The sequence below is a fragment of the Sciurus vulgaris genome, assembly GCF_902686455.1.
Source record: "Sciurus vulgaris genome assembly, chromosome: 18".
In the NCBI taxonomy this organism is placed as follows: Eukaryota; Metazoa; Chordata; class Mammalia; order Rodentia; family Sciuridae; genus Sciurus; species Sciurus vulgaris.
In genome coordinates, this window is record NC_136479.1 from 28340404 (window position 1) to 28356609 (window position 16206).

The following is a 16206-nucleotide window of genomic DNA, read 5'->3' on the forward strand; positions in this document are numbered from 1 at the left end:
TCCCGGCGAGGGAGGGAGCGAGGGGACCGCCCGGGCCAAGCGATTGGCGGCGCGCGCCTGGAGCCCCCCCGCCCCGCCCCGCCCCCGCCACCATCTGCTCGGGATTTGGCGGCGGCGGCGGCGGCTCCCGGCGCCTCCTGCTCCGGCTCGGGCTCCGGGCACCGACCGCGTCTGCTCGGCCCCGTGCGCCCCAGGCCCGCGCGCTCCCACCTGCTGCACCCGCGCCCTGAGCCTCCCCCGCGGCTCGCCAAGTTCCCGCGGTCGGAGCCCCGGCTGGGCGCTGATGGAACGGCCGCGATGTTCGCTCCCAGGCTGCTGGATTTCCAAAAGACCAAATATGCCAGGTGAGCGGGGCGCGGGCGGGGGCGGCCGCTCCTGTCGCCCGCCGCCCGCAGAATCGGAGTTGATGGATGAACCCCTGGCCCGGCCAGGAGGAAAAAAATCCAAAAAACAAACAACCCCCCCACCCCCAGAAACCGTACAGCATCGACTTCGCAAATGAATGGTTTTTGCATCCCGCTTTTGAGCTCTGGACCCGGCAACAGCTCGGATTCCCGGCTCCTTCTCTCTTAACTGGGGACCCTTTGGCGAGTGGCTTCATCTCTCTGAACCCCAGTTTCCACATTTGCAAAACGGGGATCATGAGAGTCCCCATCGCCAGGGGCCCCGTGAGGATTAAGTGAGATGATCCTTGGAAAGCACTCAGCGCTGCGCGGCGCCTGGGGCCCGAGGAATTGCTCCATCTCTACCCCGCGCTGTTGCTGATGATAAAGGGTGCTTGTGCGCGTCACCTCTGGCCACCCGCACAGCAAGGTGGAGGAATGGCTAAGTGATCTTTCCCAATGGGAGAAACTGAGGCTCAGGACCCAGGAGGAGCTGGTTGTACGTCTTGGTCTTTTCACGGTGTGGTTCTTGGGGTCCCCTCTGAGCCTTGGTTTCTTTTGTAAAATGGCAATGACAGATACTGCCACAGACTGCTGAGTGGTAGTCAAGCTCCTGCTGTCCTGACTCTCAGTTAAGGCAAAAGGGTAAAAATTATTAAATTTATCAATGATTTTGTTGGGGTCGTGCTTGCCTGAAAGCTGGCATGGAAAAAACTCTCCTGAAGTCCCCAGCAGGCTCCAGCGGTCTTTCAGGGACACTGGCTGATCTGGTGGAGCAGCCCTTGGGCCTCTGGGGCTGGGGGCACCCTGCCTGCCCTGCCTGGTCACCTTTCACCCTCCCTGGGCTTGGGTCTGGGTCTTCATGGGCAGAGGGGCAGGTGTGAGCCCCAGGCAGTGGTAGGTTTGAGATGGATTGGCATCATTTTCCACATTCATATCGTCACTGTGGCTCTTACCTCCAGGTGGCTGCCCAGCGCTCCTGGTGCGCATGAAGTCTCTCCAAGTTTCAGTCAAATAGCATAACTTGAGCTCACAGACACAGGGCCTGTTAAGGATAGGGCAGGCTGAGGGACAGGACCAAGCCCTTCCCCCTCCACTTCAGTCTCCATCTCCTCCTGGAGTGGGAGCCCCTCCCAGGCAGTGATGTGCCTGAGAAGGACTTGACAGTGATTTCCAGGGATTTTCTCTTGACCAGAGAGTGGGAGAGGCTGACTGGTGTCTATCTTCTCTTGAGTGGGCACGTGGATTTCCAAAGGCTTTTTCTCAAGAGTTCTGAGTGCTGGTCTTGAGGCAAAAGTTGGTTGAGAAGGAAGAAGCCCAGGGTCAAGGTCAAAGATGCAGATATGCAGGGAAGGAGCTCTGAATCCCATGCAGTGGGCTCTCACCTGCTGTGTGATCTCAGGTAGGCATATCAACCTTTCTGGACCTTAGCTGGTTCATCTGTAAAGACAGGAGAGCTGGTCCAAATAATCTCTAGATTTGGGCTCCCAGTGCTAGTGTCTCTGTAACTGGAATAGGGCATGCCAGCTTGGGCAGGGGCTGGATCAGGGGGTCCTTTTATTCTTGGGCTGATGTAACTTCTACAGTGGGTCCCTGAGGAAATGGATTGCATTGATGAGAACTGTTCTGTCCTCTCCTCCTTGTGTAGCCCTCTCTACAGCTTTACTGAAGGCTCCTCAGTTGGATGGGTTTAACGGTTGAACCCAGTGCTGCCCATTAGGGATATACAAGCCACAGATGTAATTTTAAATTTTCTGGTAGCCATTTGGCTTACTGCTGGCCTAGTATTATATCTTATTGTTTTCAGAAGAGACAGTTGAAACTAATTTTGAGACTGTATTTTAGCTAACTCATCATATACAGAGCATTATGATTTCAACATATTATTCATGAGAAATTTTGCATTTTTTCATCACAGGTCTTTAATATCTGGTGTGTATTTTATACGTATGGCTCATCTGAATTTGGACTAACATATTCCAAGTGCTCAACAACCACCCATGGCTAGTGTCCACCATATTGAATAGCACAGTAATATCCTCCATGGAGAGAATGGTTTTTCTATTTCAAGAATCATGCTTACCATAAAGCTATTGGAATGAAGACAGTGTAGTCATGGTGCAGAGCTAGACAAATTGACCAAGGGAGCAGAATAGAGAAGTCTATTCCCTATGCAGTCCATGCATGTAAACTCATTTGTTCTTTGACAAAGGTGGCATTGCTGATCCACCTAGGCAGGGATGGTGAATTGAATAAATGGTGTGGAGACCACTGGTTATCCAGATGGGAACGATGAAGTTGGAGCCCTACCTCACACCACACGGAAAGGGCATTGCTAAATGGAGTAAAGACTTAAAAGTGAAATTAAAAAAAATTTTTTTTGAAAGCTTTTAGAATATAGGAAAGAATAACTTTTGGATTTCAGGATAAGTTAAGGTTTCTGAAGGCCAATAAAGTACAAATCATAAATGATTGATGTAAAAAGACATGAACAGGCATTTCTTGGAAGAAAGAATACAATTGGGGCTGGGGAGTTAGCTCAGTTGGTAGAGTGCTTGCCTTGCAAGCACGAGGCCCTGGGTTTGATCCCCAGCACCGCCAAAAAAAAAAAAAAAAAAGAATACAATTGGTAAGTGTATGAAATCTGCTTACTCTTGCAATCAAAGGAATGTTAACTGTGATATCACTTTGATATTAAGTATATAATTTGAAATTTCTATTATAACTACTTTGGAAATCAGAAACTGTCTCGTATAGGTGGCATGTACGTATCCAAAGGCTCAGTGGTCCTCTTCCGCACTTCTCCCCATGCATGCACACCCGGGGAAATGGACAGGAATCACCTCAGTAGCATTGTTCATAGAGAGACCTGGATACGTCCCCAACGTCCATCACTGACAAAGGACATGGTGTGTATTCATGCACCGGAGGAGAATCCAGCAGTAAAAACAAACTCCAGTTCTAGGCAACTATGTGGCTAGAAACATGCCAAGCAAGAGCAAAACATGGAAGAATGCAATCAGAGACCACTTGAAAACAGGCAAACTCGTTATATTTTTAGGAGTGCCTAGGAAAGGGTCTGAAGGGCTAGTCTATGGTTCCCTGCCGGGAAGGAGAGAAGGGGTCTGCTATGCCTTGGAGGTGGTTTGTCTCCACCAAAACTCATGCTGAGACTTGATTTCCATTTTGGTGGGGTTGGAGATGCGACCTCTTGCCTAGCATGTGTGAGGTCCTGGGTTCGATCCCCAGTAACACGAAAAACGAAACGAAACAAAACAAAACAAAACAAAAAAACACACTTTACAGTGCACTTGCATTAATACCTTTCTTTCCCTGGTGAGTAAGTTCTCACCAGGGGTGAGGCAGGGGTTGTGTGTGTGGGGGAACGGATGGACTGGATTTGTCATGCAAAGAGGTTGTTCCTGAGTGAGCCTGCCCCTCCTGATTTGCCTCTTCTACATGCACCTGCTTGGCCTGGCACTTTCTGCTTTGAACTGAAGCCGACCAGATGCTGGTTCTTGGACTTCCCAGACTCCAGATCCACGAGTCAAAGTGAACCTTTATTCTGTCTAAGTCACCTGGTCTCTAGTGTTCCATTACAGCAATAGAAAATGGCTGAAGACAAGGTTGACATTAGGGAGGGCACAGGGTGTGCTTCTGGGTCCTGGCAATGTTTTATTTGTTGACTTGGGAGGAAAACCAAACTGGATTTTCTTGAGCTCTATAAAGTAGCACACTGCTCACATTCCCTGGGTGGGAGTTATTCAAGAGGTCTTGCCCAGCCTCAAGGGAGGCTGGGGGCAGAGTCCAGCTATCTGTCCACTTGTGGTCCCCCTCCCTTTCCCCAACCCCATGCCTACAACAGCACCAGGCGTGCATCTGAGTAGGAACCAGAAAAGTCACTGAATGAGTCCTGACGGTGTGACGTTGGCCGAGTGAGCTGACCTCTGAAGATGTGAGCTCCCTCTACTGCACATGCCGAGTGACTTTAAATAGGGCAGTTGTTTAAACCACTTCACGGTCCTACTATGATAGCAGCATGTGCTCCTTGGAGAAAAAATTTTAAATAATTCAAAATAGGTCTACAACATGAAAGCAATGGTCACCCTTAATTCCACCATCATTAGATTGTTTCTCTGAATGTTTTGGCATTTTTTTTCTATCCATTGAAAAAAATAGTTGATACTCTATAAAATGCATTCTATCCTAATTTAAAAGGTTTTTATTTTTATTTTTGGTACTGAGGATTGAATCCAGGGGCGCTTAGCCACTGAGCCCCACCCCAGTCCTTTAAAAAAATTTTTTTTCGATGTAGATGGACACAATACCTTTACTTTATTCATTTATTTTTATGTGGTGCATGAAGATCAAACCCAGTGCCTCACACCTGCCAGGCAAGTGCTCTGCCACTGAGCTACAACCCCAGCCCCCACAACCCTTTTTTATTTTTTTGAAATTGTATTTAGAAACAGGGTCTCAATAACTTTGTTTAAGAATTTTCTGAGTTGCTGAGGCTGACCTCAAACTTGTGATCCTCCTGCCTCAGCCTCCTGAGCTGCTAGAATTACAGGCGCAGGCCACGACTTCCAGCTCTAATTTAAAATGTCTGACCTGCCATAATCCTGTTCTCTTTGCCTTTAATAATTATTTGCAATCTCAGTTTAATGTATGCCTACTAGTCCATCTCTTTATTATTTCCCACTTTTGAACATTTGAGTTGTTTCCCTGGATTCCACTTCTGTAAGTGATGCTGCCTGAGACGACTCTGGAGCCGTGTTCAGGAGGACTTGTGTGGAGACATACTCGATCCATTGTTAGTTTCAGGCATTATTAGCCAAGACTTGTGGTTCCCAGGTTCACTTGCTGCCCAGTGTACAATGACCGGGCCAAATGGGCCCTAATGTGAATGGCCCCCTGTGGGGGAATTCTCACCATGGGGCTTGGAGTGTCTCCCAAGGCCACAGAGGCAAAGGTCAGGGTCCCAGCTGTTTGCATGGAGGGGCCCTTGGTGGGGGCTGGGAGCTCCTGCTGTGTTGCCTTGCTTGTCTCTGGGCTGTGAGGAGGGGCGGGAAGGCCCAGAGAGGCCCTTTGGCCATCTGCAGACTTGGTTCCCATCTTACTGCCTAAATGTGCCTTCAAACTCACATTCCAGCCCGGACTCTGGCATTCTGGAAGCCCATGGGTTCTACCAACAGTTTTTGTTGTAAAGATGATTAAGATAATGTCTGCGAGGCACAGCACCCGGTATACAATTGGGTTCTCACAAGTGCTGGCTGTTTATATCAGCATTATTATTTATAGTCTTAGAATCTGCCTTTTCCCAGAGATGCTTTGGGACAGTTTGTATAAAACCAAGCTTCTCAAGGTCTTTGGGGCTGTGCAAGAAATCTAGTCTTCTCTGCAGGGCCTCTGACTCCATTGGGTTGGTTTCTTTCTTCCTTTGTGTGTGTGTGTCTCTCTCTCTCTCTCTGATTGAATCCAGGGGTGCTTTACCACGAGCCACATCCCAACCCTTTTTTTTTATATTTTATTTTGAGACAGGCTCTCGCTGAGTTGCTTAGGGCCTCACTAAGTTGCTGAGGCTGGCTTAGAACTCGTGAACCTCCTGTTTCAGCCTCCCAAGCTGCTGGGATTACAGGCGTGCACCACCATGCCCGGCTCCATCCAGTTTCTGTGTGTGTAGAGAGCAGGTGATGGGGAGGTGAAGTTCATCACTCCTGTCTTGCTGGGTTATTGCTGATAGCCCTGTGCAGGGCTTCCTGAGGTAGGGGGAGATGGGTCCTGACTGTGCCAGGCACTTTCCAACACCATCTCATCTAATCTTCCCAGCAATCCAGTGAGCAGGTATTTTTTTAAATCCCTGTTTGGTTTGCACAAGGTCTCAGACCAAGTGGTGGGATCACATCTTGATATATTTGCTTCTTCTTTACTCTTTTTCCTCCCATGTGAATCATGCCAGTGCCAACCAATGCCAATGACAGCACCAGCCATGGGGATAATGATAATCCTAATAACAACAGTTGCAGAGAAGCCTCCTCCCCGACTGCCATCCCTGACATTTGTCTCCCTGCCTGAACCACATGGCTTCAGATTCAGATTTGGAGCCCTCTGCCTGCCCACGCTTGGGCAGGGCCTAGCTGGGCTCTCAGAATACACTATCAGCAAGCCAACTTCCTCTCTTCATTCACTGACCAGCTGCCCAAACATCTGTGGGGCTGGAGCAAATGTCCAAGTGGAAGCCCACATTCCATATGCCTGAATATTCAAAGTTAAAATCCAAGCTAACAAGCTTTTGCCGAAGAGATTCTGTCCTGCTTTTGTGACAATTATGTGTCTACAGAGATAGTACTGAACACTCTATAAATGGTGGCCATTATATGATTGAAGTCTGGCCAAGATCAGAGATTATCGAGTTTGGTTATTTAGATGTATGTTTTGGAGTTTGCTGCTGGGCCAGCAATAGTGGCATAAGCAATAACTTCATGCCCTACGTCATTTATTAATTGTTATATATTTTATGCAATTATTTTTTTCTTGACTTCATTGCAGCAAAATCATTATTTGTATATACAATTTCCACTTAAATTTAGGTTCTGTTAATAGTAATTGTCTAAATCTGTGCTGTCAGATACAGTACCACCTGTGGCTATTGAAATTGAAATTCATTATGTTAAATTAAATGAACAAGTCAGTTCATTTTCACTGGTTGCATTTCAAGTGTTTGGTGGCCTCCTGTGGCTAGTTGGTACCGTGTTGAACATGCAGAGATGCAGAACATTTCTGTTATGGTTTAAATATGAGCCCCCAAATGCTCGTGTGTAAGACAATGCAGGAAAGTTTAGAGGTGAGATGACTGGGTTATGAGAGCTTTAACCTAATCAATGTATTAGTACACTGATATGAATTAACTGCACAGTAACTGTAGGCAGGTAGGATGTGGGGGGAGGAGGTGGGTCACAGGTGCATGCTTTTCCGGTTTATATTTTATCCCTGGTGATTGGCGCTCTCTCTGCTTCCTGATTCCTATGTCCTGAGCTGCTCTCCTCCTCCATGCCCTTCCGCCATGATGTTCTGCCTTATCTTGGGCCCAGTGCAATGGAGCCAGCTGTCTATGGACTGAGATCTTTGAAACCATGAGTGTCAAATAAACTTTTCCTCCTCTGAAATTGTTCTTGTCAGGTCTTTTTAATCACAGCAGTGGAAAAAAACTAGATGAAACCATTTCCATAATTGCAAGAAAGTTCTTTTGGTGAGCAATGGTCTAAAAGATTGAAATGTACACTATAATTAAAGAAAACCTACATGTGTAGATGAAAACATGGAGACATTTCAATGGCTTTTATTCTGAAATATCCAAAGTTCTTGATTATATTTAAAAGGCAACATGTCAATTAAGAGTCACAAGTATAAAACTTAAGAGTCTGAGGGCTGGGGGTGTGACTTGGTGGTGGAGCACTTTCCTAACATGCACAAAGCCCCAGGTTCAATCCCCAGCACTGGAAAAAAAAAAAAAAAAAATTTACAGTCCAGAGAATTTAAGGAAAGTTGAAATAAAATGTTCCTTTGGGTTTCTTGGGAAGTGCAATTGAATCTTATGAAATGAAACCAGTTGACAGGAGTTCCACACACACCAGGTCGCCGGTGTTTTCTGCAGGTTGAGCCCCGCCCTATGCACGTGCTGGGGACATCATGAACCTATCAACATCGTACAGTGTCCTGAGCTGCCGCGTGCTCCCCCTGGAAAGTCCCCGGCTCTTCATGAGCTCAGCTGACACCCGGGACCCACCAGGAGAGGAGTGAGATCACTGGGACTCTGGCGCTTTCTTGGGCAGGAACCTGTGGTGCGCATGCTCCCTGAGGGGGTTTGACAGCCATCAGCCTGTCCATCCTCTGACCTAAGCCTGTCTGGGCTCAAATCTTCCAGTCTCCATAGAAGGTCGTGATGCCTCCTGAAAACCAAGACGCAATCGTCTTTGTTGTTGTTGTTAAGGTGAAATATGCATAATGTAAAATTTACTATTGTTTAACTTTTTTTTTTTTTTGGGTACCAGGGATGAACCCAGGGGTGGTGCTCTACCACTGAGCCACATCCCCAGCCCTTTTTATGTTTTATTTTGAGACAGAGTCTCGCTAAGTGGCTTAGGGCCTTGCCAAGTTGCGGAGGCTGGCTTTGAACTTGCAATCCTCCTGCCTCAGCCTCCCCAGTTGCTGGGACCATAGGCGTGCGCCACCGTGCCCGGCTTATTGAAACCATTTTTAAGTGCACAGTTCAGTGGCATTAAGCACATGCACATCGTCCATCCACAGAACTCTTCACCTTCTCAAAGTGACTTCCCTTGTCCCCAGCCCCTGGCTCCCACCGTTCTCTCTGTCTCTAGGATTTTGCCTCCTCTGGGAGCCTTGTATGAGTGGAGTCCTACACTATGTGTCCTTTTGTGAATGACATTTCACTTTGTATCAGGTCCTCAAGGCTCCTCCAAGTTGTAGTGGGTGTCAGAACGTCCTGCCTTTTAAAGACTGCGTAATAGTCCACGTACTGCTTATCTATGCAGTTATCTTTTGTTCAGAGGACTCAGGAAGAACTGTGGATCAGGGCCTGCCCTGGCGTTGGTCAGGAAGTGGACATTTAGGATTACATGTCAGGCTGAGCCAGTGATGAGCTCAGGATCCCCCGTGACTATGGTGCTCCAGGGCTCTTGAATAAATCAATCCGTGTCAGTGACAGCCGGGTCCTCTGTACCCTGATCCGCCATGTGCTGCATGGATCAGCAGCATTGGAGTTCAAGGGAAGTTCCTCTGCTCAGAACACTGACTCCAAACATCACAAGTGTTCAGTTCTCCGTAGACACCACTGTCTTATAAGTTAATTCATTTCTGACCTTAACTACCCAGAGTTATCACAAATCAAGGACTCAGTCCTACAGACTGTCGCCAGTCCCAAGTAGTGGGTCCCCAGGCTACTCATGCTCTGTCCCACGTGGTACAAACCCGGGATTCCCTTGACGAGGAAACAGTCACTCACGTTGCCCTGCTTACTGTAAAGGATGCAGATGAACAGCCAGATGAGGGGAGCTCAGGGCAAGTCCCCGAATGCTAGAGCCTCTGTCCCCGCTGAGTTGGAGTGGGCCACCTTCCCTGCAGGTGTACATATTCACTACCCTGGAAGCTCGCACCTGTTTAGAGCTTTTACACGGCCTCCTCCGTTAAGTTGACGAAGTCACCAGCCCTCATGTCCCAGTCCGCTCTCTTCCTCCTCCTCCTGAGCTGTGGCAAGGTCCAGAGGTGCTGGGAGTTCCTGCCTCTAGTCTTACGGTTGTGACCACCTGAAGCTAACCTGGGGCACCAGGAGGCACCTCATGAGCGTGGACTCAGGTGTTGGAAGGGGCTTTTTAGGAATAACAAATGACACTCCTCTTCCCCTGACTTTGGAAATCCCAAGGGTTTTAGAAGCTGTTATTCCAGGAACCAGGGATGAAAGCCAAATAGATATTTCTTATACTATCCCACCATCACAGGCACCTTCTAGTAACTTGTTCGTTAGAAATACAGACTCTTGGGCTCCACCCCTAGACCTATCAAATCAGGAGTTTTTGTTTTCAGAAGATCCCTTGGTGACTTGTGCTCATGAAAGTTTGAGTTCGCTCGTTTGTTTGGTATTTGCACAATCCCAGAGGGCTGGGGACTCGAACCTGGGCCTCCAGCATGAGAGTCAGGCACTCTAGGAGACGGGCTATATGGCCAGCACTCATGAAAGTTTGAAATGTAATAATCCAAAGGACAGGCCTGGGGACAGAGTCCCTCTTCTTTAAGGAAGGTTTGCCCCCAACATCTCTTTAATAGAATTATCTGGTAAACAATACACCTGCCACCATCTTTTACTGTGGCCAGGACAGACATCACTAATCCATTGTGGCATTATTAACCATTCTTCCCATTGAGCTCAGAAAGAGCCAGCTATGTCAGTCTGGTGCTCCCAGTGGACAGAGGAGCAGATCGATACCATGGTGAGGTCAGAGCAGTAAGTGTGGGCTGAGGTTTGTTTATACTGATTCCCAATTTCCCAGATTGCCACTAGTTTTGTTCTTATTAATTACATCACAGTAATGACATCTACCATTTATTGAATGTCTAGTATATGCTGAACTCTGCTCTGGGCATTATGTGCATTGATTCTAATGCATTCCAGACCCTGCCAGAGAGGTGTTAACAGCCCCATCTTACAAGTGAGGATGCTGAAGTTGAGATCAAGGTTGATTGGACAGCCTGTGGGAGGCAGAGCCGCTGGTACAAACTGAGGTCCCTCTGCTCTCCGGTCCGGATCTTGCCAGCTCTTCCCTTCAGGCACCCAGCTGTTCCTCATCCACCCTGTTCCAGACCTACCCTCAGCCAACTGCCAGAGCTCCTAGGCTAAAGTCAGGCCTCTGCAGCCCCCGGGGCTCTGTCATGTTTGCAGCTCTCACCAAACAAATAGCAGGAGCACGAGAGGGCAAGGGGGCAGCCAGGGCGGTGATGCGCCCTGAGGACTCTGTTGCTCTGATGTTAATAATTACCCCTTCAGTTCAAGTCTGTCGCTGGAGGTGGGGCAGGAGAGGGAGGGGAGGGAGGCCGGGTCATGTTCTGATTATGTTTGATCTTAGGGAGGACAAGCAGGAGCACCTTTACTGCCCTCGCCCAGACACTTGGGGTGCACCCACTAAGTCTGCATCCATTCACTCCTGTGTCAGTAAGAGAGCCTGAGACGTGTGGGCACTGTCCTGGGGAGGGACTGCCCTGCGTAATCCTCTGCCTGGCTGCCCCTCACATGGTGTGTGGGGGAAGCAGATGACCTGGAAGAGTTCATGAAAGCACTTCCAGTGGGCAGGTGGCCAGGTGAGGGCCAGAAGCCTGGGGACGGGCCATCAAAGGTCATGATGCCTTCACAGGACTGTCTGCAGGATGACGTAAAGTGGCATTCAGTAAGTGCCAATTAAATGGTGGGCCGATGCAGGGGAGCTGTGCCTGTGCCAGGGAGCTGTCCTTTTAGTACCTGCCGGTTGCAGCTTGCCTGGCTGTGTTGCCCAGGCTGGCCTCAAACTCCTGGACTCAAGCGATCCTCCTGCCTCAGCCTCCCAAGAATGTGGGAATCACAGGCAGTGCCAACATGATCCTCCCAGACTGAAGGGCTGAACTGGAAGGTGAGGAGTGGGGAACAGGAAGTGAGATCCGTCTGGAAACTCCTCTGCCTCAGCTGTGCAAAAACGCACCTTCAGACACATCGAGGCACAGCCTGCCCTTCCGGTTTGTCCCGAGCCCCAGCGTCTCTGGCACATCAGCTGGAGCTTTCCTTGCTGAGCGGAGGATGGTGCTGCGGGTCCTGTACCTTTGCTCACCTCCCGCAGGCAGACCATAACCTGCCAGGGGCTGGCTGGGGCTGTTCAGACCCCCTCAGTCCCCTGAGGAGTGGTGGTCATCCCAGGCTTCTCCACTGCCCAAGCTGGTTGGTTGGTTCACTGGTTCATCGAAAAGGCTTGTCGAGAGCCAGGGACTTGGGGAGAATCAGATGCGGAGCCTGCTTCCTCCCCTCCAGAAGCTAACGACACCATGGGGGCAAAGGCCACAACTGAGATATGGATAAATGCACAGGGAATATGGGCACCATCTTTGTTTTTGTGCCCTAATGAGGAGAGGCTTGGGAGTGGGTTTCGACCTTTCAGTTATAAATAAAAGAAATCCAATTCAAACAGTCTTCCAACAAAGGAGAGAAAAGAAAGAGAAGAAATGAAAGAAGGAGATGGAAAGAAGTGAAGGAGGAGGAGAAGAAACAAAAATAAAGGATTGGTGTCTAGAACTAAAAGGACCAAATTACTGGGTTCAGGTACTGCTGGATCCAGGGACTCCAAGAGGACCCAGAAGTACTGTCTGTCTCCCCCTCTGGGCTCTGCTGCTCTTGGGAAAAGAGGTTCTTTTTCTCTGCAGGTCCACCCCAGTCCCGGATGCAGTTCCTCGTCCTGGTCTGCAGTCCATCCCTCAATCTGTCACTGGGGGCAGGGGAAGGGCTGTGCTTGGTTTGCCTCACCTCTCCGTCCTTAGAGTTTGGAGAGGGGGAGTTGGGCATGGCTTGGGGTGGAGTGGGGTGCAGCTCTGCCTGAACCCCATGGAATGCGAGGAGGCCAAAACGAAGTGGGAGAAGTCATACAAATAAGAAGCGACAGATGCCAGGTGGACAAAAAGCACAGTGGTCGCCATAGCAGAGGAGGAGCCACAGTGAGGCCAAGGCGGTGGGTGGGTCCTTCAGAGTGAGTGTGAGTTTTCAGCGCGGCTGACGGCGTGGGGCCAGGAGTGTGGGCACCGAGAGTGAAGTTCTGGGAGGCCCAGGGAGGCTGGGGAGGCCACGGCACAGACAGGGTGCTGGGAGGATTCAGGGGTGGGGTTCACGCCCATCAGTTGGTTGTTCTGTGGGCCCCATGGAGCCACTGAGGGCTTTAAAGCTGCGGGTGGCATGTTTTGGGCTTTAGAAAGAGGAACTAAGGCAGGGGCGCACCCTCAGGGACTGCCAAGGTGGACGCCAGGGTGCTTTCTTATGAAAGGATGTCAAGCTGGGCGTGGTGGCGCATGCCTGTAATCCCAGAGCCTTGGGAGGCTGAGGCAGGAGGATCATGAGTTCAAAGCCAGCCTCAGCAACTTAGTGAGGCCCTGAGCAACTCGATGAGACCCTGTCTCTAAATATAATATAAAATAGGGCTGGGGATGTGGCTCAGTGGCTAAGTACCCCTGACTTCAATCCCTGGTACCAAAAGACAAAGGAAAAAAAAAAAAAAAAAGAAATGAGGTCAAAATCAGGAAACTTAGCCTTAAAAAGGGAAAATATCTGTCATGCTTTAGCAGGGACAAGCCATGAGATAGTCTCTTCAGTGAAATGAGCTGGTCACAGGAAGATGAACAGCTTGTGATCCCCCATGTGAGGTCCCTGGAAGAGGCAAATCCAGAGATGGAAAGTGGAATCATGGGTGCCAGGGACTCGGGGAGGGGAGTTAGTGTCAAATGGAGAGAGTTTGAATTTGGAAAGAGGAAGAGGTTTGGAGTGGATGGTAGTGACCCTGCACAATGTAAATGTGCTTAATGCCCCTGGATGGGATGCTTAAAAGTGGTTAAGATGGTGGCACATATGAGGTGTATTTTACTACAATTAAAACTGTTTTAAAAACTTAGCTGGAATGGTATCATTAGCAGGTGACTTCTTAACTGTGGAAGGAAATAGAAAAAAAGGAATATTTATATTGACGCAACACTTTTCTCAAATTGTCTTAGCCTATTTCTGCTGCTCTTGCAAAATGCCACAGACCCATCAGCTTCCACATGACAAAAATTATTTTTCCAAGTTCTGGAGGCTGCAAGTCTCAGATCAGGGTCCTACCATGGGCAGATTCTCTTGCGGGTTGTAGAGGCCAGCTTCTCATTGTGTTCTCAGAGGGCAGAAGGGGAGGGGAGAGCTTTCTGGTATCCTCTCTCCCTCCCTCTCCCCTTCCCCTCCCTTTCTTTCTTCTTTTTCTGTATAGGGGATTGCATCCAGGGGTACTTAACCACTGAGCCACATCCCTGGCCCTTTTTACTTTAAATTCTGAGGCAAGGGTCTTGCTAAGTTACTTAGGGCCTCACTAGGTTGCTGAGGCTGGCTTTGAACTCTTGATCCTCCTGTCTCAGCCTCCTTTGAACTCTTGATCCTCCTGTCTCAGCTCCTTCCTGAGTTGCTGGGATTTTAGGCATGTGCCATCACAAACGGCTTCTGGTGTTTTCTTATAAGGGCACAAATACCACTCATGAGGGCCTCCCCCTCCGACCTAATCACTCCCAAAGCCCTCACCCAACACCATTACAGTCAGGCCAGCAACACATGCATTCCTGGGGGCCCAAGATGCAGTCCATACCCTAACGCAGACTCCATATTTGGATTTTATTGATTACCCCCATGATTATCCCAGTTGTTTCTTCTAGGCAGCTTCCTCGATCCAGATCCAGGATCCGGCTGGGGACCGCACATTACATCTTTTGACTTCCTGGACTCCAGAGCTCCTCCCCAGCCTCCCTGTCTTTCAGGATATTCACATTTCTAAAATACCCAGCCTGGGCAGTTTCTCCCCTGTAAAGTCACCATTTCATTTGGTAGCACTGTGTGTGGGGGAGGAGGGGGTATTTTGAGATTACACAAGTACTACACTACTCTTAACATGAAAACCTTCATTCGTAAAAATACAGAGGATGGTGTAATACACCCCTGATGCCCGTAGCCTTAAATGACCAATGACCTACCAGTATCTTGCATATTTGCTCCATCTCTCTGCTTTTGCTTTGTGTTTGTCGACAGATCCCAGATGGTACTTCTGGGCGCACACACCTGTCTTGGGGGTAAGGACACTGTCTTCCCTAATACTCTGCTACTGTCACTCCAGCAGCAATTCCTACTGAGCATTTGAAATGTGGCTAGTGTGACTCAGGAACTTCAATTTTAAATTTATTTATTTGTTTTGAGACAGGATCTAGCTATGTTGCTCAAAATTCATGAGCTCAGATGATTTTTCCTGTCTCAGACTTCCAAGTCGCTGTGACTACAGGCATGCTTTAATTTATTTTTAATGAATTTATGTGCAATTAGCTCCTGGGACTGGTGGCTCCCATATTAGTGCATCTGCACTACATGGGCTTGATTAGATTCAGGATTGACATTTTTGGCAGGAATGGCTAGGAACCTTCATAGACCACGTAGTACATTTCTTACCAGGAAGCACAAGACATCTGGTCAACCTGCTTCTGGTGATGCTGGATTGATCAGCAAGTCCTGCAAGATAACCCTGGGGTGATGCTCGGCAACCCTGGAGTACCCTGTTGCTAGGCAACCTCTCCTTCTGTGGTCTCAGTGGCCATTGGTTATCATTGTCTGAATCAGTTGTTTCATTAGGGTTTGCAGTTTTGTGATTTTTCAAGCTCATCTCTTAGTCAAGAAGGACCCCTGCTCATGCGCGCATGCACGCGCGTACACACACACACACACACACACACACAATCTTCACTCAGTATTCCAAAGTGGGTTGGCTTCAAGGTAAAGCCAAGATATCATTTCTTTCCAAGAAAGGCCTCAAAGGTGGGGAACATCTATTAGTCTATTTTTGGAGCACGGTTATTCTTGGATGTGTGGATGGAGTTTCGGATCAGTGAAGCTTCTGGGGTGGCATGCAGGACGTGTGTGTACATTTTGCCCCAGAGCTCTGTGGGTCTCTGGGGGCATCTGTTTCTCCATGCATGCAGCTGAATTGCTCAGGGATGCATCGGCTCACAGGGGACTAGGAACTGGCTCAGCACACCCCACAGCCTTCTGCTCTGGAATTTTCACCTTGCCATTCTTCCTGGGATGGCCTCTTGGACTCTTGGCTACTGGCAGGGTTGGGCTGTGGTGGGGCAAGGGCACGTGCCGGGCCTCCAGCATATTCTGCTCTTCCTCTCACTGGCTAGAGCAGCAGCACGGAGTGCAGCCATGGGGAGATCTGCTTCGGGGCTCCCGAGGGTGGAAGGCTACTCCCTGGGATGCCATGGTCCCGGCAGGAGGGGGTCTCTCCAGGCGCCCCACCTCGGGACTGAAGATCCCCTGGGAGAAGAGGAAGGGATTTGCTCAATCTCTCTAGAGTTTTTCCCAGGGGACCCAGTCTGGGATTGTCTTAGAAGAGCGTCCCGGGCGCTACCATTGTGAGGAGGGTGGTCCTTCCCTGAGCTCACAGGAAATTCTGCTTGGTCAAAATTCCCTCTGGTATCAGGGAGAGGGAAACTGCAGAGACCCGTACGTGGCAGGGGGCGG

At 49.2% G+C, this 16206-nt stretch overlaps 1 protein-coding gene across 3 annotated transcripts in view; it reads left to right on the forward strand.

The window, feature by feature from the left end:
- MMD2 (monocyte to macrophage differentiation associated 2) overlaps positions 1-16206 on the forward strand; it is a 47589-nt gene continuing 31383 nt past the window's right edge. For 2 of the 3 annotated variants that reach the window (XM_079121085.1, XM_079121086.1), the window contains exons 1-2: positions 269-344; positions 1618-1785. In XM_079121085.1, coding sequence (XP_078977211.1) covers positions 1727-1785 — 59 coding nt within the window. In that variant the 5' untranslated portion in view covers positions 269-344; positions 1618-1726. Of the gene's footprint in view, positions 345-1617; positions 1786-16206 lie in introns of all 3 variants that reach the window. The other variant, XM_079121087.1, reaches the window with a different exon arrangement.